This window comes from Pseudophryne corroboree, chromosome 2, assembly GCF_028390025.1.
Source record: "Pseudophryne corroboree isolate aPseCor3 chromosome 2, aPseCor3.hap2, whole genome shotgun sequence".
In the NCBI taxonomy this organism is placed as follows: Eukaryota; Metazoa; Chordata; class Amphibia; order Anura; family Myobatrachidae; genus Pseudophryne; species Pseudophryne corroboree.
In genome coordinates, this window is record NC_086445.1 from 172,034,993 (window position 1) to 172,059,065 (window position 24,073).

The 24,073-nt window shown below is 47.5% G+C and overlaps 1 protein-coding gene and 1 long non-coding RNA gene across 2 annotated transcripts in view; one reads left to right on the forward strand and one right to left on the reverse strand.

The window, feature by feature from the left end:
- The window catches only part of LOC135006465 (uncharacterized), a 48,754-nt gene extending 39,522 nt beyond the window's left edge, over positions 1-9,232 (forward strand). Inside the window, exon 2 of the long non-coding RNA XR_010206668.1 lies at positions 8,612-9,232. This is a non-coding gene — a long non-coding RNA (uncharacterized LOC135006465). The remainder of the gene's footprint in view (positions 1-8,611) is intronic.
- The window catches only part of GPD1 (glycerol-3-phosphate dehydrogenase 1), a 98,235-nt gene that overhangs the window by 8,102 nt on the left and 66,060 nt on the right, over positions 1-24,073 (reverse strand). Inside the window, exon 6 of the mRNA XM_063952024.1 lies at positions 16,983-17,216. Coding sequence (XP_063808094.1) covers positions 16,983-17,216 — 234 coding nt within the window. The remainder of the gene's footprint in view (positions 1-16,982; positions 17,217-24,073) is intronic.

A 24,073-nucleotide genomic window follows, 5' to 3' on the forward strand; every position in this document is an offset into this window, starting at 1 on the left:
GTGTCACTAGACATAAAGGATGCATACCTTCATGTCCCATATATCCTCCTCATCAGGCGTACCTGAGATTCGTGGTACAGGACTGTCATTACCAGTTTCAGACGTTGCCGTTTGGACTTTCCACGGCCCGAGGATTTTCACCAAGATAATGGCAGAAATGATGGTGCTCCTGCGCAGGCAGGGAGTCACAGTTATCCCGTACTTGGACGATCTCCTGATAAAAGCGAGATCGAGAGAACAGTTGCTGCAAAGCGTGTCGCTCTCCCTAAGAGTGCTGCAGCAACACGGCTGGATTCTCAATCTACCAAAGTCACAGTTGGTTCCAACGACCCGGTTGACTTTCTTGGGCATGATTCTGGATACGGAACAAAAGAGGGTTTTTCTCACGATGGAAAAAGCCCAGGAACTCCAGTACCTGGTCAGAGACCTGTTGAAACCGTAAAGTGTGTCGGTCCATCAATGCACTCAAGTACTGGGGGAAAATGGTGGCGTCCTACGAGGCCATTCCCTTCGGCAGGTTTCATGCGAGGACTTTTCAGTGGGACTTTCTGGACAAGTGGTCCGGGTCCCATCTACACATTCATCAAAAAAATCAGCCTGTCCCCCAGGGCCAGGGTGTCTCTCCTGTGGTGGCTGCAGAGTGCTCACCTTCTAGAGGGTCAGAGGTTCGGCATTCAGGACTGGGTTCTGGTGACCACGGACGCGAGCCTCCGAGGATGGGGAGCAGTCACACAAGGAAGAAACTTCCAGGGACTATGGTCAAGCCAGGAGGCTTGTCTGCACATCAACATACTGGAATTGAGGGCCATATACAACGACCTGCGTCAGGCGGAGAATCTTCTTCGCAACCTACCGGTTCTGATTCAGTCAGACGTCACAGCCGTGGCTCATGTAAACCGCCAAGGTGGAACAAGAAGCAGAGTGGCGATGGCGGAAGCCATCAGGATTCTTCGCTGGGCAAAAAATCTGGTAAACGCTTTGACAGCAGTCTTCATTCCGGGAGTGGACAACTGGGAAGCAGACTTCCTCAGCAGACACGATCTCCATCCAGGAGAGTGGGGACTTCATCAAGAAGTTTTTGCAGAGATAACAAGTCATTGGGGACTTCCTCAAATAGACATGATGGCGTCGCGCCTCAACAAGAAGCTTCGGAGGTATTGTGCCAGGTCAAGAGACCCTCAGGCAGTAGCAGTGGACGCCCTGGTGACAACGTGGGTGTTTCATTCGGTCTTTGTGTTCCCTCCTCTTCCACTCATCTCAAAAATATTGAGAATCATAAGATGAAAAAGTGTGCAAACAATACTCATTGTTCCAGATTGGCCTCGCAGGGCCTGGTATTCAGATCTTCAGGAAATGCTCACAGAAGATCCGTGGCCTCTTCCTCTCAGTGAGGACCTGTTGCAACAGGGGCCCTGTCTGTTCCAAGACTTACCGCGGTTGCGTTTGCCGGCATGGCGGTTGAACGCCGAATCCTAGCTCTGAAAGGCATTCCGGAAGAAGTCATCCCTACTCTGATAAGGGCTAGGAAGGAGGTGACGGCGAAGCATTATCACTGTATCTGGAGAAAGTATGTATCTTGGTATGAAGCCATGAATACTCCTGCGGAAGATTTCCATCTGGGCCGTTTTCTCTACTTTCTACAGACAGGAGTGGATATGGGCCTAAAATTAGGCTCCATTAAGGTACAGATTTCGGCCCTATCAATTTTCTTTCAGAAGGAATTGGCTTCTCTCCCAGAAGTCCAGACTTTTGTAAAGGGAGTGCTGCACATCCAGCCTCCTTTTGTGCCTCCAGTGGCACCATGGGACCTTACCGTGGTGTTACAGTTCCTGAAATCTCACTGTTTTGAGCCTCTTCAAACGGTGGAATTAAAATTTCTCACTTGGAAGGTGGTCATGTTGTTGGCCTTGGCATCTGCAAGGCGGGTGTCTGAATTGGCGGCTTTGTCTCACAAAAGCCCCTATCTGATTTTCCATGTGGATAGAGCAGAATTGCGGACTCGTCCTCAATTTTTGCCTAAGGTGGTTTCATCGTTTCATATGAACCAACCTATTGTGGTGCCTGTGGCTACGGGGGACTTGGAGGATTCCAAGTCCCTTGATGTAGTCAGGGCCTTGAAAATGTATGTAGCCAGGACGGCTCGGGTTAGGAAAACAGAGGCTCTGTTTGTCCTGTATGCAGCCAACAAGGTTGGCGCTCCTGCTTCTAAGCAGACTATTGCTCGCTGGATCTGTAACACGATTCAGCAGGCTCATTCTACGGCTGTATTGCCGTTACCAAATTCGGTTAAGGCCCATTCCACTAGGAAGGTGGGCTCTTCTTGGGCGGCTGCCCGAGGCGTCTCGGCATTACAGCTTTGCCGAGCGGTTACTTGGTCGGGTTCAAACACTTTTGCTAAATTCTACAAGTTTGATACCTTGGCTGAGGAGGACCTAATGTTTGCTCAATCGGTGCTGCAGAGTCATCCGCACTTTCCCGCCCGGTCTGGAGCTTTGGTATAATCCCCATGGTCCTTACGGAGTCCCCAGCATCCTCTAGGACGTAAGAGAAAATAAGATTTTAAACCTACCGGTAAATCTTTTTCTCCTAGTCCGTAGAGGATGCTGGGCGCCCGTCCCAGTGCGGACTGAATTCTGCAAGACTTGTATATAGTTATTGCTTACATAAGGGTTATGTTACAGTTTTGATCAGTCTTTGGCTGATGCTGTTTTGTTTCATACTGTTGACTGGTTCGTATATTCCAGGTTATACGGTGTGGATGGTGCGGGCTGGTATGAATCTTGCCCTTGGATTAACAAAAATCCTTTCCTCGTACTGTCCGTCTCCTCTGGGCACAGTTTCTCTAACTGAGGTCTGGAGGAGGGGCATAGAGGGAGGAGCCAGTGCACACCCATTCAAAAGTTCTTTATAGTGCCCATGTCTCCTGCGGAGCCCGTCTATACCCCATGGTCCTTACGGAGTCCCCAGCATCCTCTACGGACTAGGAGAAAAAGATTTACCAGTAGGTTTAAAATCTTATTTTCCTGTTTGTAAGAATAGGATTTTAAATACCTACCGGTAAATCCTTTTCTCGTAGTCCATAAGGGATATTGAGGACACATTAGTACGATGGGTATAGAAGGGGGTCCAAATTTCTTCCACTGGGTGTGCTGGCTCCTCCCCTCCCACAGGCAGTTATAGGTAAAACAGTGCGGAAGGAGAAATGACATATATGAGAGAAGGAACATAACAATAAGTGTGGTGAGATTTATACACCAGCACACCATAACACAACTGGGCCAGCAACAGCTGGCAACATAAACAGCAACTGCTGAACATGTAACACAGAACAGAGAACCTGCAGAAAGTCACCGCACAGAGGCGGGCGCCCAATATCCCTTATGGACTACGAGAAAAGGATTTACTGGTAGGTATTTCAAATCCTATTTTCTCTAACATACATAAGGTATATTGGGGACACAATAGTACGTTGGGGATGTCCCAAAGCTTCCAGATCTGGCGGGAACGTGTGGAGACATCTGCACTACCTCCTGCCCAAATTGGGTATCCTCTTTGGTCAGATTATCAAATTTGTAGAACTTCACAAAGGTGTTCTTCCCACACCAGGTAGCAGCGGCCCGGCATAGTTGCAAGGCCGAAACTCCACGGGCAGCCGCCCAGGACGAGCCCACAGACCTAGTAGAGTGGGCCTTTAGAGACTTAGCAGCAGATAAGGCTGCCGATACATAGGCCTGTTGGATAGTAAGTTGAATCTAACGAGCAATGGACTGCTTGGAAGCAGGGCAACCCTTTTTCTGCGCATCATAGAGCACAAACAAGGAATCAGTTTTTCTGATCCGAGCTGTACGCTTGATGTAGATCTTCAAAGCACGCACAGCATCCAGTGTCTCCGGAGGAGCAGAAGCGTCAGAACAGGACGGAATCACAATAGATTGATTCAGATGAAACGCCGAAACAAACTTCGTCAGGAACTGCTGTCTAGTCCGGAGCTCCGCTCTGTCCTCGTAAAAGACCAAGGGGGCGATTCCGAGTTGTTCTCTCGCTAGCTGCTTTTAGCAGCATTGCACACGCTAGGCCGCCACCCTCTGGGAGTTTATCTTAGCTTAGCAGAATAGCGAACGAAAGAGTAGCAGAATTGCGAATAGAAAATTCTTAGTTTCTGAGTAGCTCCAGACCTACTCACAGATTGCGATCAGCTCAGTCCGTTTAGTTCCTGGTTTGACGTCACACACACGCCCAGCGTTCGGCCAGCCACTCCCCCGTTTCTACAGACACTCCCGCGTTTTTCCCTGACACGCCTGCGTTTTTCCCGCACACTCCCAGAAAAAGGTCAGTTTCCGCCTAGAAACACACTTCCTGTCAATCACACTCCGATCCCTCCAACGATGAAAATTCTTTGTTCGAACGTGAGTAAATCTACCAAGTTTTGTGTTAAAATACTTACCGCATGCGCATTTTTGCCTTAATCGCTCCGTTGCGAAAATCGGCAACGAGCGAACAAATCGAAATGACCCCCTTTATACGATAAGGCCCCCAATTCTGAGAGACACGTCTAGCAGAAGCCAGGGCCAGTAACATCAGTCTTCCATGTGAGGTTCTTGTCTTCTACCGTCATCAGAGGTTTAAACCAGGAGGACTGTAGAAATTTCAACACTACAGTACATCCAAATTCCAGGGTGCTGTAGGCGGCACAAAGGGAGGTTGTATGTGGAGTACCCCTTGCAAGAAGGTCTGAACTTCTGGCAACACTGCCAATTTCTTCTGAAAGAAAATGGAGAGAACTGAAATCTGGACCTTAATGGAACCCAGACGTAAGCCCTTATCCACACCAGCCTGCAGGAAACGTCCCAAGTGAAACACTGCAGGTGGATATGTGCGTTCCTCGCACCAAGAGACATATCTCCTCCAGATATGACGATAGTGTTTTGACGTCGCAGGTTTCCTGGCCTGAACCATGGTTGCAATAACCTTCTTGGGAAGGCCTTTGTGAGCTAGGATGTTCCGCTCAACCTCCATGCCGTCAAACAAAGACGCCGTAAGTCCGGGTAGACGAACGGTCCTTGTTGAAGAAGATCTCTTTTGAGTGGTAGAGGCCAAGGGTCTTCGATGGACATGTCCAGAAGATCCGCGTACCACGCTCTCCGGGGGCCAATCCGGGGCAAGCAGAATTGCTTGTACTCCTTGATGCCGGATTCTCTTGAGCACCTTTGGGATCAACGGGATCGGAGGAAATATGTAGACCATCTGGTAACGCCAAGGTGACGTCAGCGCATCTACTGCACAAGCCCGAGGGTCTCTGGTTCGCGAGCAATAGGAGCGAAGTTTCTTGTTGAGGCGAGACGCCATCATGTCGATCTGGGGGTAACCCCACCTGTCGATCAGCTGAAACACTTGAGGATGTAGGAAAAACTCCCCTGGGTGGAGATTGTGGCGAATCAGGAAGTCCGCTTCCCAGTTGCCCACTCCTGTAATGAAGATTGCGGACAGTGCCATTGCATTTCATTCCGCCCATAGTAGTATTCTTTATACTTCTCTCATGCAGGCCCTGCTTTTTGTCCCTCCTTGTCGACTGAAGTACGCCACAGTTGTGGCGTTGTCCGACTGTACCTGGATTGCCTGATCCCGGAGCAGAAAGGAGGCCTAAATCAGGGCATTTTAGATAGCCCGAAGTTCCAGGATGTTGATCGGAAGTAGGGCCTCTTGGGCAGACCACCTGCCTTGGAACTGCAACCCTTGGGTGACAGCTCCCCATCCTCGCAGACTCGCATCGGTCGTGAGGAGAATCCAATCCTGAATTCCAAAGCATTGACCTTTTGGAGAATGGAAGACTGCAGCCACCACAGGAGTGAAATCCTGGCCCGGGGTGACAATTGATTCATCCGGTGCATCTGAATATGGGAACCGGACTACTTGCTCAGGATGTCCAGTTGAATGGGCCTGGCATTGAACCGTCCATACTGAATGGCCTCGTACGAGGCTACCATCTTTCCCAATAATCTTATGCAAAGATGAATGGAAACTCCATTTCCTGGAGAGTTCTCAGTGTCCTCTGGGAGGAACACTTTCTGCGCTACAGTATCCAGCAGCATTCCAAGAAACAGGAGCCTCCGAGATGGCTCCAGGTGGGACTTCTGTAGATTGAGGATCCACCTGTGATGTGACAGATGGTGTATAGTGTGATTTATATGGAGCAGCAGGAGCTCCCTGGAACTCGCCTTTATCAGGAGATCATCCAGGTAAGGGACCATGTTGACCCCCTGGGCCCTGAGCTGGAACATCATTTCCGCCATCACCTTCGTGAACACTCTCGGAGCTGTAGACAAGCCAAAGGGTAACGCCTGGAACTGGTAGTGATCGTTCAGCAGGGCGAATATCAGATAGGCCTGATGAGGAGGCCAAATTGGGATATTTAGGTAGGCGTCCTTGATATCCAGGGACACTAGGAATTCCTGACGTTCCAGGCCTGCGATCACTGTTCTCAAAGATTCCATCTTGAATTTGAAAACCTTTAGGTAAGGATTCAAGGACTTCACATTCAAAATTGGCCTCACAGACCCGTACGAACAGACTGGAGTAGTAACCTTTCCCTTGCTGTTGCAGGGGAACTGGAACAATGACTTGGGACCGGACCAACTTTGTGATGGCCTGAAGTAGTGTAACACGCGTATTTTCCAAAGCTGGCAAGCTTGATTTGAAAAACCGTTGGGGAGGAGCACCATCGAACTCCAGCCTGTAACCCTGAGAAATAAAGGTCCCTTACCCAGGCGTCCTGGCAGGAACTTTCCCAGATGTGGCTGAAGTGACTTAGCTGGGCTCCCACCTCAAGATCCTCCCAGGGTGGACGGGCACTGTCATGCTGAGGTCTTTGTGGAAGCTGAACTGGTGCTCTGTTCTTGAGAGCCGGCAATGGCTGGTTTCTTAGGTTTACCCCTGGTGCCTCTAGCTGCATTTGATGCACCCGTGGCCCCAGATCGAAATCTGGTGGACCGAAAGGACTGAGTAGACGGTACCGGGTAAGGATGTCTAGCAGGCGGAGCCCCCGAAGGAAGAAACGCGGATTTGCCAGCAGTAGCTTTGGAGATCCATGTGTCCAATTCGCCTCCGAAAAGCCATTCACCTGTACAGGGAAGAGATTCTTCCCAGAACTTTCTACCCTCAGGGGCAAAGGGGAATGTATGCAAAAACCATGCTCTATGAGCGACGTCGTCTAGTGTTTTGCCCTCCCGGATCGGGCAATCGGCGGCCGGGCATACACACTGAGCGATATGACGACCATATCGCTCAGTGACGTCATGCCGCGGCCGGGCCATGCAGGCAGCTCCTGGACGACAGTTCAGATTGAGAATGCATGCACGGCCGACAGCGAGGGTCTTAACGATCCGCGGGGCCGCGCATCAGTTGTCGTCGCTGGCATACACACTTGCCAAGAAAGTGAACGACGTCGCTCAGGAAAGGTGAAAATGAGTGACGTCGTTCATTTTATCGGCACATGTGTATGTACCTTATCTGTGGTCAACATAAAAAAAGTTCAAGAAAAACAAACATTATCAAACACGTGGAAATGAGATGCTGAGGGTGTTCTTAGGGGAAAGCTGTAACAAAGTAAAAATAAAACTTAAGATTATTCAGATTTTTACAGTTACAGTAGGGCGATTTCAAGATTGCTTACTGCAAAAATAATACTAATATTAATAAAATGTTATTGTAACATGAATGTCCGCCTCATACACTTAGCCAGCATCACTGAACGGGGAGACATAGAACACAGATTTGTAAGGGAACAATTCTCATACGAGATGACAGCGTTTTTATCAAATTATTCCACCCACAACTCATCAGAGGCTCCTCCAAAAATGGGTTCCTTGTTTGGCGATACAGGACAGAACAGGCAGCGTCATTGTAGAGGACAGGAGGGATATTGGAAAACAGCATCTTCAATCAGTAGTACAGTTATATTTAGCTTTGTGACAGCTGCCTTTGAAATTTATTGTAATGAATATTTTAACTTTACATTTTTTTCAGACTTGTATAAGAATTGTAATCATAATACATTAACACATTATAGTAGATGAGGAAATGCACGAGGGTGGTTCAATATGTAAGGTAACAAGACCTCTAATGTGTAATAATCTCTATTTCATTCCCGCCAGGCCAGAGCAGGTAGACCACTGCTTGCCTCATATCAGTCATACTGTGCCAACATCAGTTGTAGGATGGCGGGGCTGGTGGAAACATGGTCAGACACTGAGGTGCGTAATGTCAGCAGATGTCTGCGTCTAAGGGGCACATCAGCAGCTGAAGTTCATGTTGTTGAGGTGAAGGGTGATAACGTCACGTCATAGAAAAATTTTGGGTTTTGTGCACTTTAAAAGGTTTCTGGGGATCTACCAGGTCAAAGAAAATTGGAAAAATATCAATGTGGAAGAGAAACTCGCACACAGCGAGATGAGATGGATTTTTTATTTGAATATACTAAGATCAAATGATCATAACGTTGATTTTGAAATCAAATGGTTTTTAGTAAAATATCTTATTCTGTTTTTATATTATCCAGTGTCTTATAATTCTTAAATATACTGTATATGTTTTTTTATCTTGACATGTTGCACAGACTTGACCATCTAAGACAGAAGGGCTGACATCAGAGTCTGTCCGCGTAAGAAATCCCCTCCTCTGGTATAGGGAAGTACTCTGCAGGAATACCAAGTGCAGCAAAAAGTTTTATCAGTATGGAGGAAGTGGATCATAACCTTACCAGAGAAAAATTTAGGATCCGCATTCATTAGGAATCACATCCGTTATTGAAATTGATAATTAATAGGGCAAAATGCAAGCCAAGGGACTAATGAAACGCAAATGTCACCATGGGAAACCTATAGTTGTCACCCTAAAGATGGCCGGCAGTTGGAACACAACCGGAAGTTGATAACTGAATACACATCACTTCCGGCTGCCGATCTCCGGAAGTTAGGTGGTATGGAGATCCGGAATAGGAGTATAAATTCCGCACTATGCAGAGACATGCGATCCATTCCCGAGGAAGAATTATTCCGAAACGCGTTGCACAGACATCATGCCTGACCTTGGATGACCCCAGCACGGAAAACCCAGATCTGGTACTTTTGAACTTTGTGAGGAGTGTGCTGCATACATCCTATGGTCTGTCATTTATTCATGTTTATGCTATTTTATGTGGAACCATGTCAGTGAAATACATTTTGTATGTGTATTATACCTGTCACCTTTGTGAATTTTATCCCATCAATTTGGGTTAAAATGGTGGAATAAGGTTTGTTTTGAGTATCTTTAAGAAATCTAGCACCAGTCACTGTATACCACCCTTTATTTTATATGCGTTTGGGAAGTAAAATAAGATTTTACTTACCGGTAAATCTATTTCTCGTAGTCCGTAGTGGATGCTGGGGACTCCGTAAGGACCATGGGGATAGACGGGCTACGCAGGAGACATGGGCACTTTAAGAAAGAATTTAGGTTCTGGTGTGCACTGGCTCCTCCCTCTATGCCCCTCCTCCAGACCTCAGTTAGAGAAACTGTGCCCAGAAGAGCTGACAGTACAAGGAAAGGATTTTGGTAATCCAGGGCAAGATTCATACCAGCCACACCAATCACACCGTATAACATGTGATAACAACTAGTTAACAGTATGACAAATAACAGAGCATCAGGTCAAACCCTGATGCAACCGTAACTTAACCCTTATTGAAGCAATAACTATATACAAGTATTGCAGAAGAAGTCCGCACTTGGGACGGGCGCCCAGCATCCACTACGGACTACGAGAAATAGATTTACCGGTAAGTAAAATCTTATTTTCTCTAACGTCCTAGTGGATGCTGGGGACTCCGTAAGGACCATGGGGATTATACCAAAGCTCCCAAACGGGCAGGAGAGTGCGGATGACTCTGCAGCACCGATTGAGCAAACACAAGGTCCTCCTCAGCCAGGGTATCAAACTTGTAGAACTTTGCAAAAGTGTTTGAACCTGACCAAGTAGCCGCTCAGCAAAGCTGTAATGCCGAGACCCCTCGGGCAGCCGCCCAAGAAGAGCCCACCTTCCTAGTGGAATGGGCCTTAACTGATTTTGGCAGCGGCAATCCAGCCGCAGAATGAGCCTACTGAATCGTGTTACAGATCCAGCGAGCAATCGTTTGCTTTGAAGCAGGAGCACCAAGCTTGTTGGAAGCATACAGGATAAACAAAGACTCTGTTTTCCTGACCCTAGCCGTTCTGGCTACATAAACCTTCAAAGCCCTGATCACATCAAGTAACTCGGAATCCTCCAAGTCCGTAGTAGCCACAGGCACCACAATAGGTTGGTTTATATGAAAGGATGAAACCACTTTCGGCATAAATTGTGGACCAGTCCACAATTTCGGCAGAAATTGTGGACGGGTCCGCAATTCTGCTCTATCCGCATGGAAAACCAGATAGGGGCTTTTATGTGACAAAGCCGCCAACTCTGACACACGCCTAGCAGAAGCCAAGGCTAATAGCATGACCACCTTCCACGTGAGATATTTCAACTCCACCGTTTTGAGTGGTTCAAACCAGTGGGATTTCAGGAAACTCAACACCACGTTAAGATCCCAAGGTGCCACTGGAGGCACAAAAGGGGGCTGAATATGCAGCACTCCCATTACAAACGTCTGAACTTCAGGTAGAGAAGCCAACTCTTTTTGAAAGAAAATGGATAGGGCCGAAATCTGGACCTTAATGGAACCCAATTTTAGGCCCAAATTCACTCCGGACTGTAGGAAGTGAAGGAAACGGCCCAGCTGGAATTCCTCCGTAGGAGCATTCCTGGCCTCACACCAAGCAACATATTTTCGCCATATACGGTGATAATGTTGAGCTGTCACGTCCTTCCTAGCCTTTATCAGCGTAGGAATGACCTCATCCAGAATGCCTTTCTCTGCTAGGATCCGTCGTTCAACCGCCATGCCGTCAAACGCAGCCGCGGTAAGTCTTGGAACAGACAGGGCCCCTGTTGCAACAAGTCCTGTCGTAGAGGAAGAGGCCACGGGTCCTCTGTGAGCATTTCTTGCAGATCTGGATACCAAGTCCTTCGTGGCCAATCTGGAACAATGAGTATTGTTCTCACTCCTCTTTTTCTTATTATCCTCAGCACCTTGGGTATGAGAGGAAGAGGAGGAAATACATAGACCGACTGGAACACCCACGGTGTCACCAGGGCATCTACAGCTATCGCCTGAGGGTCTCTTGACCTGGCGCAATACCTCTGTAGCTTTGTGTTGAGGCGGGATGCCATCATGTCCACCTGTGGCAGTTCCCACCGACTTGTAATCTGTGCGAAGACTTCCTGATGAAGTCCCCACTCTCCCGGGTGGAGGTCGTGTCTGCTGAGGAAGTCTGCTTCCCAGTTGTCCACTCCCGGGATGAACACTGCTGACAGTGCGCTTACGTGATTCTCCGCCCAGCGAAGAATTCTGGTGGCTTCCGCCATCACCACTCTGCTCCTTGTGCCGCCTTGGCGGTTTACATGAGCCACTGCGGTGATGTTGTCTGACTGAATCAGAACCGGTTGGTCGCGAAGCAGGGTCTCCGCTTGACGTAGGGCGTTGTATATGGCCCTTAGTTCCAGGATGTTGATGTGAAGGCAAGTCTCTTGACTTGACCACAGACCTTGGAAATTTCTTCCCTGTGTGACTGCACCCCAACCTCGGAGGCTTGCGTCCGTGGTCACCAGGACCCAGTCTTGAATGCCGAAACTGCGGCCCTCGAGAAGGTGAGCGCTCTGCAGCCACCACAGGAGTGACACCCTGGCCCTGGGGGATAGGGTGATTAACCGATGCATCTGAAGATGTGATCCGGACCACTTGTCCAGTAAGCCCCATTGAAAAGTCCTCGCATGGAACCTGCCGAAGGGAATGGCCTCATATGATGCCACCATCTTTCCCCGGACACGAGTGCAGTGATGCACTGACACCTGTTTTGGTTTTAATAGGTTCCTGACCAGTGTCATGAGTTCCTGAGCTTTCTCCATCAGGAGATAAACCCTTTTCTGGTCTGTGTCTAGAATCATGCCCAGGAAAGGCAGACGAGTCGTAGGAACCAACTGCGACTTTGGAATATTTAGAATCCAGCCGTGTTGCCGTAACACTTCCAGAGAAAGTGCTACGCTGATCAGCAACTGCTCTCTTGATCTCGCTTTTATGAGGAGATCGTCCAAGTATGGGATAATTGTGACTCCTTGCTTCCGCAGGAGTACCATCATTTCCGCCATTACCTTGGTAAATATTCTCGGTGTCGTGGAGAGACCAAACGGCAACGTCTGAAATTGGTAATGACAATCCTGTACCACAGATCTGAGGTACGCCTGATGAGGTGGATAAATGGGGACATGAAGGTATGCATCCTTTATGTCCAGAGACACCATAAAATCCCCCCCCCCCTTCCAGGCTTGCGATGACCGCTCTCAGCGATTCCATCTTGAACTTGAACCTTTTCAGGTATATGTTCAGGGATTTTAAATTCAAAATGGGTCTGACCGAACCGTCCGGTTTCGGGACTACAAACATGGTCGAATAATAACACCTTCCTTGTTGAAGGAGGGGAACCTTGACCACCATCTGTTGAAGATACAATTTGTGAATTGCAGTTAACACTATTTCCCTCTCGTGGGGGGAAGCTGGCAGGGCCGATTTGAGGTATCGGTGAGGGGGCATCTCCTCGAATTCCTGCTTGTATTCCTGAGACACAATATCTATTGCCCAGGGATCCAACTGGGAGTGAACCCACTTGTGGCTGAAATTTCGAAGACGTGCCCCCACCGGGCCTAGCTCCGCTTGTGGAGCCCCAGCGTCATGCGGTGGATTTTGTAGAGGCCGGGGAGTACTTCTGTTCCTGGGAACTAGCTGTGTTGTGCAGCTTCTTTCCTCTGCCCCTGCCTCTGGCAAGAAAGGTCGCACCTCGGACTTTCTTGTTTTTTTGTGATCGAAAGGACTGCATTTGAGAATACGGTGCTCTCTTAGGCTGTGAGGAAACATATGGCAAAAAATTTGACTTTCCAGCAGTAGCTGTGGAGACCAGGTCCGAGAGACCTTCCCCAAACAATTCCTCACCCTTGTAAGGTAAAACCTCCATATGCCTTTTTGAGTCGGCATCACCTGTCCATTGCCGAGTCCACAGGACCCTTCTGGCAGAAATTGACATAGCATTTATTCTAGAACCCAGTAGACTAATGTCTCTTTGAGCATCTCTCATATATAGGACAGCGTCTTTAATATGCCCCAAGGTCAACAATATAGTATCCTTGTCTAAGGTATCAATTTCCTCAGACACGGTATCAGTCCATGCTGCTACAGCACTACACACCCAGGCCAACGCGATCGCCGGCCTCAGTAAGGTACCTAAGTGTGTATAAATGGACTTCAGGGTAACCTCCTGTTTGCGATCCGCAGCATCTTTGAGTGTAGCCGTATCCTGTGACGGCAGGGCTACCTTCTTGGATAGGCGTGTTAAAGCTTTGTCCACCTTAGGGGAGGATTCCCAGCGTAACCTGTCCGTTGGCGGGAAAGGATACGCCATAAGAATCCTTTTGGAAATCTGCATTTTTTTATCTGGAGATTCCCAAGCCTTTTCACATAACTCATTTAGCTCGTGTGAGGGGGGGAAAGGTTACCTCCGGCTTATTTTTCCCATACATATGTACCCTCTTGTCAGGGACTGGGATTTCCTCTGTGATGTGCAACACATCCTTAATTGCTATAATCATATAACGGATGGATTTAGCCAATTTTGACTGTAACTTTGCATCATTGTAATAGACACTGGAGTCAGAATCCATGTCGGTATCTGTGTCAACAATTTGGGATAGTGGGCGCTTCTGAGACCATGACGGCCTCTGCGACATAGGATCAGGCACGGGTTGGGACCCTGACTGGCCTGAGGCTTCAGCTTTTTCTAACCTTTTATGCAAGGAATTAACATTATCATTTAAAACCTTCCACATATCCATCCAATCAGGTGTCAGCGCCGTCGGTGGAGACACCACATTCATTTGCTCCCGCTCTGCTTCCACATAGCCTTCCTCATCAGACATGTCGACACAAGCGTACCGACACACCACACACACAGGGAATGCCCTTTTTGAAGACAGTTCCCCCACAAGGCCCTTAGGAGAGACAGAGAGAGAGTATGCCAGCACACACCCCAGCGCTATAATATCCCAGGAATAACACAGTAACTTAATGTTAACCCAGTAGCTGCTGTTTATATATTGTTTTTTTGCGCGTAATTATGTGCCCCCCCTCTCTTTTTACCCTCTTCTACCGTGTATCTGCAGGGGAGAGCCTGGGGAGCTTCGTCTCAGCGGAGCTGTGGAGAAAAAATGGCGCTGGTGAGTGCTGAGGAAGAAGCTCCGCCCCCTCAGCGGCGGGCTTCTGTCCCGCTTAAATATGCAATTTTTGGCGGGGGCTCATACATATACAGTGCCCCGCTGTATATATGTTTAACTTTTGCCAAAAGAGGTCCCAAATGCTGCCCAGGGCGCCCCCCCCCCTTACAGTGACCGGAGTATGTGAGGTGTGTGGGAGCAATGGCGCACAGCTGCAGTGCTGTGCGTTACCTCAGTGAAGAACGGAGTCTTCTGCCGCCTGTGAAGTCTTCTTTGCTTCTCATACTCACCCGGCTTCCGGCTGTGCGAGGGGGACGGCGGCGCGGCTCTGGGTTCGGACGGCGAGGGTGAGATCCTGTGTACGATCCCTCTGGAGCTAATGGTGTCCAGTAGCCTAAGAAGCAGGACCTAGCTTCAGAGAGTAGGGCTGCTTCTCTCCCCTCAGTCCCACGATGCAGGGAGTCTGTTGCCAGCAGAGCTCCCTGAAAATAAAAAACCTAACAAAATACTTTCTCTCAGCAAACTCAGGAGAGCTCACTGAAAAGCACCCAGCTCTTCTGGGCACAGTATCAAACTGAGGTCTGGAGGAGGGGCATAGAGGGAGGAGCCAGTGCACACCATAACCTAAATTCCTTTCTTAAAGTGCCCATGTCTCCTGCGGAGCCCGTCTATCCCCATGGTCCTTACCCCCAGCATCCACTAGGACGTTAGAGAAATGTTGCTTCCATTAGTATTTGCTGAGGCTGCTGGATTGACGTTAACTCAAATTAGAGTGTCACTTAATTTATTGTACCTAATAACTACAGGCTAATAAAGGCATTTAATAGAATAAAAATCCCTCCCTACCCTCACTTTTCCCAGCTGTGGTACAGATAGAGAACACAAAGCAGTGGTCCCTCTCCATCCTGTCCACAACTCCACATGAAGTACTGTGCTGGGATGGAGAAGGGGTCAGGCAGTGGTCCCTCTCCCCCCTGTCCACAACTCCACATGATGTACCGTGCTGGGGTGGAGCAAGGATCAGGCAGTGGTCTGTCACCTCTCCCTCCTGTCCACAACTCCACATGAAGTACTGTGCTGGGGTGGAGCAAGGATCAGGCAGTGTTCTGTCCATCTCCCTCCTGTCCACAGCTCCACATGATGTGCTGTGGTGGAGGAGTCAGGCAGTGGTCTCTACTAGAATACTGGTCAGACTCTTTATCATACTAGGCAAGCTTATTAGTGTGCTAATAGCCTAAGACATGCAAGTTTAAAGAAATTAAAACAATTATTGAAAAAGACAAAGAGAATTGTTGAGAGTTGTGCTCTTCATCATCACCATAGCTAGACAATGTATCTGTATATATAATAGGTTGAATACTTTTGAGTGAGTATTAGGAGAAAAAAGAGTTTTGCAGCCTATGGTAAATACAGCTACTCAAACCAATTCCCCAAACTAATTCAACACTGAAATACATTTTCATGAACTTTCATCTCATTTCTTGGACAAGAAGAAATATAGTTACACAATAGAAAATGAATTATATGCACTTTCTGCCAGATGCTAATAGTAAGTCTCTTGTAATTAGTGAGCAAAGGTCACATTAATCATGTGACTACATTCTGTAATCTATCTGTTCAGTCTCCGCAGCCTCTAATAGCTACAAGTGAGATTCTCTTTGGGCCCAATTCAGAAGTGGTTGGAGTTGCGCCCTGTGCCTCAAAGTAGCAATTATTGTGCGCGAATGGGTCCTGCGACACAAGACAGCAGCAGATCGACAGTGTGCTGCCGACTGGGGGACGGCAGCGGCCTCAGTTTGGAAAAATGGAGGCATATCGCCGCCATTTAGGGGGAGGGAGAAGGTCAGGGATCTCCATCAGTGGACGGAGATTTCCTGGCCTCAGCGATGGCTGGCTTGCGCGGCACCATCTGTGTCGTAAGCTGCCCGATGATGACTGAGTGATTCGATGCTGCGCCTTAGGACACACGCTGGATCACTACTGCAGCAGGAGCATCTGCTTGTAATAGACATCACCATACAGCGCTATCACCACTTTTACCAAGTAAGTGACAGCACCTCCAACTTCATCTGAATCAGGCCCTTTGGGCCTTCATACCCATATATCATGTACTGCCTGTACCCCAGCCAAACATGAGGTTGCTTGTGAACATGTTACTGGTGTTGTGATGCCTTAATGTTAGTAATAACATTGTATATAATTCAAGTAAAAAAAAAAGCCTGAGGTAGTGCCTAAAATCCAATGTGTATTTTAAAAGAACTGATGTACAGATAACGGGATAAAGATGCTGCAACCTATAGCACCTAGTTAGATTTGTCTGATTCATGGCAATAGACTACACCACCTTTTCATACAGTTGTGCAGCAGTTTTCCCAGCAATGGGATGAAGGATTCCATCACAGACTGCATACCAGTGGTTTGCTGGTGGGGGATAGGACGAGACATTACACACCTTGGTATATATGTAATAAATGGTTTCTTTTGGCACAGTCCATCTCATTCTGGGACAGCACCGGGCACATTTAATTAATCTAATGCTGGTCTATATGTCTTGTGACCTAGATCAGAAAGTGCCCGCTACATGGAGAGACCTACTCATTCTTACCTTCCCAGTGCGGGCAAACGCCTCTGCCACTTTCCTATTCCTGCCACCATAACATGTGGTGATGAGATCAGCCACACCGCAGCTCTCCAGGAACGTGGCAGACGTAACGGGTCCAGCACAAAACAGCTTGGCAAAGGCGATCATCTCCATCAGCCCCAGGCGGATGACAGCGGCTTTAGTGTTATCTCCAAATCCAAGCCCGTCACAGAAGCCGGCTCCCACAGCGACAATGTTCTGACAAGAGAATGACACCATCAGCCATGATCCCCTATGTCCACCTCTGTCTAAAGCCAGAACTGTACTTATCAATAACTATGATTCACAAGGAACAAGAGATCCAGATTCTGGCTATGCCCTAGTCTCAATTACGGTTTTTTTAGCAGTAAATTATTTAAAAAATTACTAAAAAATATTATATACACACAAATGTACTGTATACTTAAGCATATATTATTATTATTTATTAACAGTTTCTTTTATAGCGCAGCAATTTCCATTGCGCTTTACAACTGGACACAATGATAAGACAAAACTGGGTAATAAACAGTCATAGAGGTAGGAGGGCCCTGCTCGCAAGCTTACAATCTATGTAGTAAGCTTGCGAGCAGGGCCCTCCTACCTCTATGACTGTTTATGTAGTAGTAGTAGTAGCTGAGACATAGATACGATACATGTATGTGAATGGCATACATATATATTTATACATAGTATTAGAGACAGCAGTAAGGAGGGGGCAGTTATGATGTTTACTGCTCTGCTGCTGAATCCTTGGAACAGGCTTCCGTCAGACTAGACGGCTTGTCACTTTCCACTGTGCTGCGAGTAATGAAGCTGCATTATCACTTATTTATTAATACTGTTGTCCTAGACTGATTGAGTGAATGGAGCAGAAGAAATCAGCAGCTGAGATCTAACTACTGTGCAAAGCTGTGGGGAGAGACCGAGCTGTCATACACAGATAACACAAATTCCAGCCCAACCAGACAGAGACAAATCATTTATGACAAAAAGATGTCTAATTGGTGTACCCTATAAATGCTGGCACGGAATGCTAAAAACAAACGCAGCTGCTGTGAGTGTCGCGTCCGTTCTGTCATGAATGGGTTTTACATGAACTTATCTAATGCTTTTTACTTATGGAAACACACTGGATCTTGGAACTATATTTTTGTACCACAATCTTTTATGTTTTCAGTACGTGTATTATGTGGGGGGGCTGCACTGCACACCCTAATTCTAAACTTAATAAGTGGTGCAACCATTCTGAGACTTGTAGTGCCACACAGAAATAAAGAGAAAACACAGGTGCACACCCTAAACACTAAGGGGTATATTTACTAAGATGCGGGTTTATAGAAGTGGAAATGTTGCTCATAGCAACCAATCAGATTCTACTCCTCATCTGAGGTGCTTTGCTCGCCTAAACCCGAGTGCAATAAGGGGCGCAATCAGCGCGGGCATTTGACCAAGCCCTACGATGTCCTGTCACTTTAGACGGGAGATTGGGGATGCGATAACATTTGAATTCCCCCCCATAGTGTGTGAAATGTATTGGCCATTCCTGGGCGGTGGCTATGCACAAGCATGGATATGTTCCGCCTTATGGGCATGATATGGGAGTGTCGCAGAAGTAGCTGTGGAGTCAGATGCTTAATCTCTAACATTAGCGGCTATACTGACAAAAATTTGCACTCTAGCATGGGGCTGGTGCATGTTTCGATGGCACAACCAATGGTTATGTCTGAAGACGCACCAAGTAGGATTTCAGCAACTAAAGATGCTCAAAGTAGGCATCTTACCCCTTGCACATTCAGATGCACAGCTGTAAAAGCAGCGTGTTTGACACCTCCATTGCCACCTGGAATTGCCCTACCCAAGAAGACCTCTACGCGGCCCAGTTTGGGATCCATGCTGAGCTGTTGCTGATCTAGATCTGCAGCGTGTCAGAGCTAAGGCATGTTGCTCTCTGACTGTATATCCCTGGTTAGGCTAGGTCTTGGTACCTTCTCTCTTGATCTTTACAACGCTGAGCAGGACTGTACTAACCTTTAGCCTCTGGTGGTTAAATGCTTGCATCAGCGCTCCCTGTGTCTGAAAGCAGCACTTTCCATTTCTGGTAGCCAACATTTATCTGTCCTTCTCTGCTGGCATTGCCTCCACCCTCCAGGAGTTGCCCTACAAGCAGGCAGCGTATGCATCATGTATATTGCACCCTACATGTGGGGTGGTCTGACCTGTATTGATGAGGTAACTGGTGTGGCCTGAGGGGCATTGATGGGGCATGTGGGTGATCAAATTGTCAAGAATTTAAATATTACATATAGTCCTATGCCACAGTTAGTGCCCCCAATTCATAATGCACTGCACAGCTATAGACACATGTCATTATAAAAAATTATATAAAAATGAAAACGTGCCTTCCTCACTGGTCAGCAGCCTGCTCATAGAAATCCACGCATGAACACTAATACAGAAGTGACGGGAGCAAATTAGCATTAACCTGTAGCAACCAATCTGACCATAAGATGTACTAGACAGATAAAAGCTCATCTCTAATGGTCTCCTCTGGTGTTTACTGCACATTTGCAATTTTGAACAATGATAGTAATAATGTTTCTGTCTATAATTAATCATTATTATACAATCACTTTATGAAACAACAGATCCAGCAAAACAAACACCACAAGCAGTTCTAGCAGTCTTGTTTTTAGCCGTTTCTAGAATTAGCCAGGTCCACGTAACGTATAATAGCCCCGGCCTTCATTAATGTCTTATATGTGTACAGCTGTTAAATGTCCTTTTCAATTCATTGCTCAGCGGAGCAGAACGTTCCAACAATATTGTAATAAACCTCATTTTCACTTCACCCAAAGTCAGGCAGATGGTAGGGATAGAGGGAGAAAAAAAATAAAAAAATGAAGACATTTTATTTAAGTAAAAACATAATTAAATATGACACACCTGGTAAGCAATTATTATTTTGGAATTGCTAATCTGTTTTATTGAATCCTGAATGAAGTCAGTGAGCTTTATTACAGCTGCAAACAATGACATCTGTCTGAGCTGTGTGGTTTGTGTCATTACAGGAAACCCATTGTAGGAAGGCACAGGAGGGAGCTGCAGCTTGCTTTATTAACTAAAATGATTGGATTTATTTGTATATTTTATATATTGTAGTCAATGCTAGGGAATTGCATAAATACTGGTTATTTTAGATATTTCGCTGATATTTCAGGAAGTTTTCTACAACTCAGGGCTTTGCACTGCAATAAATAATATCATATGGATGAACTTATTGCTTCTACTTCCTAGCCGAGTATAAATCTGATCTCTGAACAGGGGTGTAGCATGTGGAACACGCACAAGATAGAGCCGCTCTTCAGTATCTTAACCAGAGGAGACATAGGGGGTCATTCCGACCCGTTTGCACGCAGCGGTTTATCGCTGCGATGCGAATGGGTCCGGAATGCGCATGCGCGGCAGCCGCAATGCGAGTATGCGACGTTGCCCGGCGAGTCGCATCCTACGAAGAAAGCGGTCGCAGAGCCGACCGCAAGAAGATTGACAAGAAGAAGGCGTTTCTGGGCGGATCTGGATCGTTGGCTGCCGTTTTTGGGGAGTGACAAGGCGTGTCCAGGAGAACGGAGGGCGAATGTCTGACGTCAAATCCGGCTCCAGCATCGCAGAGATCGTCGCACAGGGTAAGTAGGTATAGGGCTGGTCTTGTTCTGCTTGAAAAAAAGCAATCACAGCCCAGCTAAGCTAAAATACACTCCCCCCATAGGTGTGTACTAGATGATCGCAGCAGCAGCAGCAAAAAGTTGCTGGCTGCAATCAACTCGGAATGACCACCATGGGCAGCCTGCAGTTATCATACCAAGGAGCATAGCCAGTGTGAGTCTTAAGGTAGAGATGTACTAAGTAGTGAAGAGTGGAGAAGGAAGCCAGTGGAGAAGTTGCCCACGGCAACCAATCAGCTGCTCTGTATAAATTTATATAGTATACAAATGATTAATGTTACTTCCATGCTGATTGGTTGCCATGGGCAACTTCTCCACTGGGTCACTGCTTAGTACATTTCCCCCTAGTCTACATACATGCCGCCTCTGCCACTAAAGAGATAGCATCTAGTGTATGAAGCATATGATCACGTGATGGTAAAGACAGAAGGAAGACATGATGCTGAGAAGAGTAACATTACAAAGCCTACCTGCTCACTAAAGTATTTGTCATGTGACTTTGGTTGCCATAGTAATAACATGATAGGAAGCAAATTAAATCGTTAATAGAAGCTTGATTTACAACTGCATGAAAAATTGATATAACAGTGTACGGGAGATGTATCAAGCCTTCGAGAGAGATAGGGGTATATGCAATAGCGGGCGAAATCGCGGCAATTATCGCCGTTTTTTCAATTCGACCAAATTCGCCAGGTGAATTCCGGAAGGTGGCTTCCGGAATTCACCATATGCAATGAAAAACGGATTCGCCAGAGTCGCGGGCGAAAATCGGCCGATTTTGCGGATTTTACCGCGATTTTAAAAAACGGGAAAAAACGGGGAAAAACCCGAAAAAAAAATGGCGTGGGGTCCCCCCTCCAAAGCATAACCAGCCTCGGGCTCATCGAGCTGGTCCTGGTTCTAAAAATGCAGGGGAAAAATCGGGCAGGGATCCCCCGTATTTTTAAAACCAGCACCGGGCTCTGCGCCTGATGCTGGTGCCAAAAATACGGGGGACAAAACGAGTAGGGGTCCCCCGTATTTTTAACACCAGCATCGGGCTCCACTAGCTGGACAGATAATGCCACAGCCGGGGGTCACTTTTATATAGTGCCCTGCGGCCGTGGCATCAAATATCCAACTAGTCACCCCTGGCCGGGGTACCCTGGGGGAGTGGGGACCCCTTCAATCAAGGGGTCCCCCCCCCCCAGCCACCCAAGGGCCAGGGGTGAAGCCCGAGGCTGTCCCCCCCCATCCAATGGGCTGCGGATGGGAGGGCTGATAGCCTTTGTGTTAAAAAAAAAGATATTGTTTTTTCCATTAGTACTACAAGTCCCAGCAAGCCTCCCCCGCAAGCTGGTACTTGGAGAACCACAAGTACCAGCATGCGGGAGAAAAACGGGCCCGCTGGTACCTGTAGTACTACTGGGAAAAAAATACCCAAATAAAAACAGGACACACACACCTTGATAGTAAAACTTTATTTCATACGCCGACACACACATACTTACCTGTGTTGACACGCCGACTGCAACGATCTCCGACGATCCGAGGGTACCTGTCAAAAAATTATACTCACCTTCCAGCGTCCAGAGGTCCAGAGGTAAATCCACGTACTTTGTAAAAAAACAAACCGAACACCGAGCCATACCGGACTGAAAGGGGTCCAATGTTTTCACATCAGATCCCTTCCCCCGAATGCCGGGACATCACGTGACTCCTGTCACTGATGTCCCTTCAGCCAATCAGGAAGCGCTACTGCCGTGGCGCTCACCTGATTGGCTGGACGCCGTCTGTACTCTGACAGCGCCTCGCAAAGCCGCTCCATTACTTTCAATGGTGGGAACTTAGCGGCTAGCGGTGGGGTCACCCGCCGGTCAGCCGCTGACCGGCGGGTGACCTCACCGCTAGCCGCTAAGTTCCCACCATTGAATATAATGGAGGGAGCTGTGCGATGCGCTGTCACAGCGATCAGCCAATCAGGTGAGCGCAACGAAGTTGCGCTTCCTGATTGGCTTAGAGACCTGTCAGTGACAGCTGTCACTGACAGATCTTAATCGTGGAAAGGTGTCCCATGTGTCAGCATGGGACCCCTTTCAGTCCGTTTTTGGTGCGGGTAAATGCGCTTTCTTTTTTTGCCAAGTACGTGGATTTATCTCTGGAGCCTGTTGAGGTGAGTATATTGATCTTTTATTTTCAGGTACCCCGGGATTCTACATGGAGAAGAGGACCGATGTCGGCGTGTGAACATAGGTAAGTATGTGTGTGTCGGCAGTGTGTAATAAAGTTTTACTGTCGACGGTGTCTGTGTCCTGTTTTTATTTGGGTATTTTTTTTCCATTAGAACTACAGGTACCAGCGGGCCCGTTTTTCTCCCGCATGCTGGTACTTGTGGTTCTCCAAGTACCAGCTTGCGGGGGAGGCTTGCTGGGACTTGTAGTACTAATGGAAAAAACAATATCTTTTTTTTGAACACAAAGGCTATCAGCCCCCCCATCCGCAGCCCATTGGATGGGGGGGGACAGCCTCGGGCTTCACCCCTGGCCCTTGGGTGGCTGGGGGGGGGGGGACCCCTTGATTGAAGGGGTCCCCACTCCCCCAGGGTACCCCGGCCAGGGGTGACTAGTTGGATATTTGATGCCACGGCCGCAGGGCACGGCATAAAAGTGACCCCCGGCTGTGGCATTATCTGTCCAGCTAGTGGAGCCCGATGCTGGTGTTAAAAATACGGGGGACCCCTACTCTTTTTGTCCCCCGTATTTTTGGCACCAGCACCAGGCGCAGAGCCCGGTGCTGGTTTTAAAAATACGGGGGATCCCCTGTCAATTTTTCCCCCGCATTTTTAGAACCAGGACCAGCTCAATGAGCCCGAGGCTGGTTATGCTTTGGAGGGGGGACCCCACGCCATTTTTTTTTCTGATTTTACCGTTCCAGCAATAAAAAAAAAATAAAAAAAAAAAAAATATTATTTTAAAAAATATATAAATAATATTTGTGCCTCCCCCCCCCAAAAAAAAAAAAACCTAATCCCTTCTAATATAAATAGATCTGCTATTCCCAAAAAAAAAAACACCAAAAAAACCATGTTTAAATTTTTTTTATTTGTTTTCACCCTCCAAAGTGTGGCGGATTGAAAATCGCGAATTTGCTGTCTAAAAGCACTGCAGGCGAATTTCCAAACTTGAATTGAATATGCTGGAGGCGAATTGCAGCATCTGTACCATTGCAGAAAAGGCGAATTCGGAAAAAGGCGAATTGAGAAAAGGCGAATTTTGACGGGCCGTTTTTTTGCGAAAAATGACTGCACTGCATAGGCGAATTGATTTTTGGAGGCGAAAACGTCCCGGAATTCGCCTTTTTTGCCAATTCGCC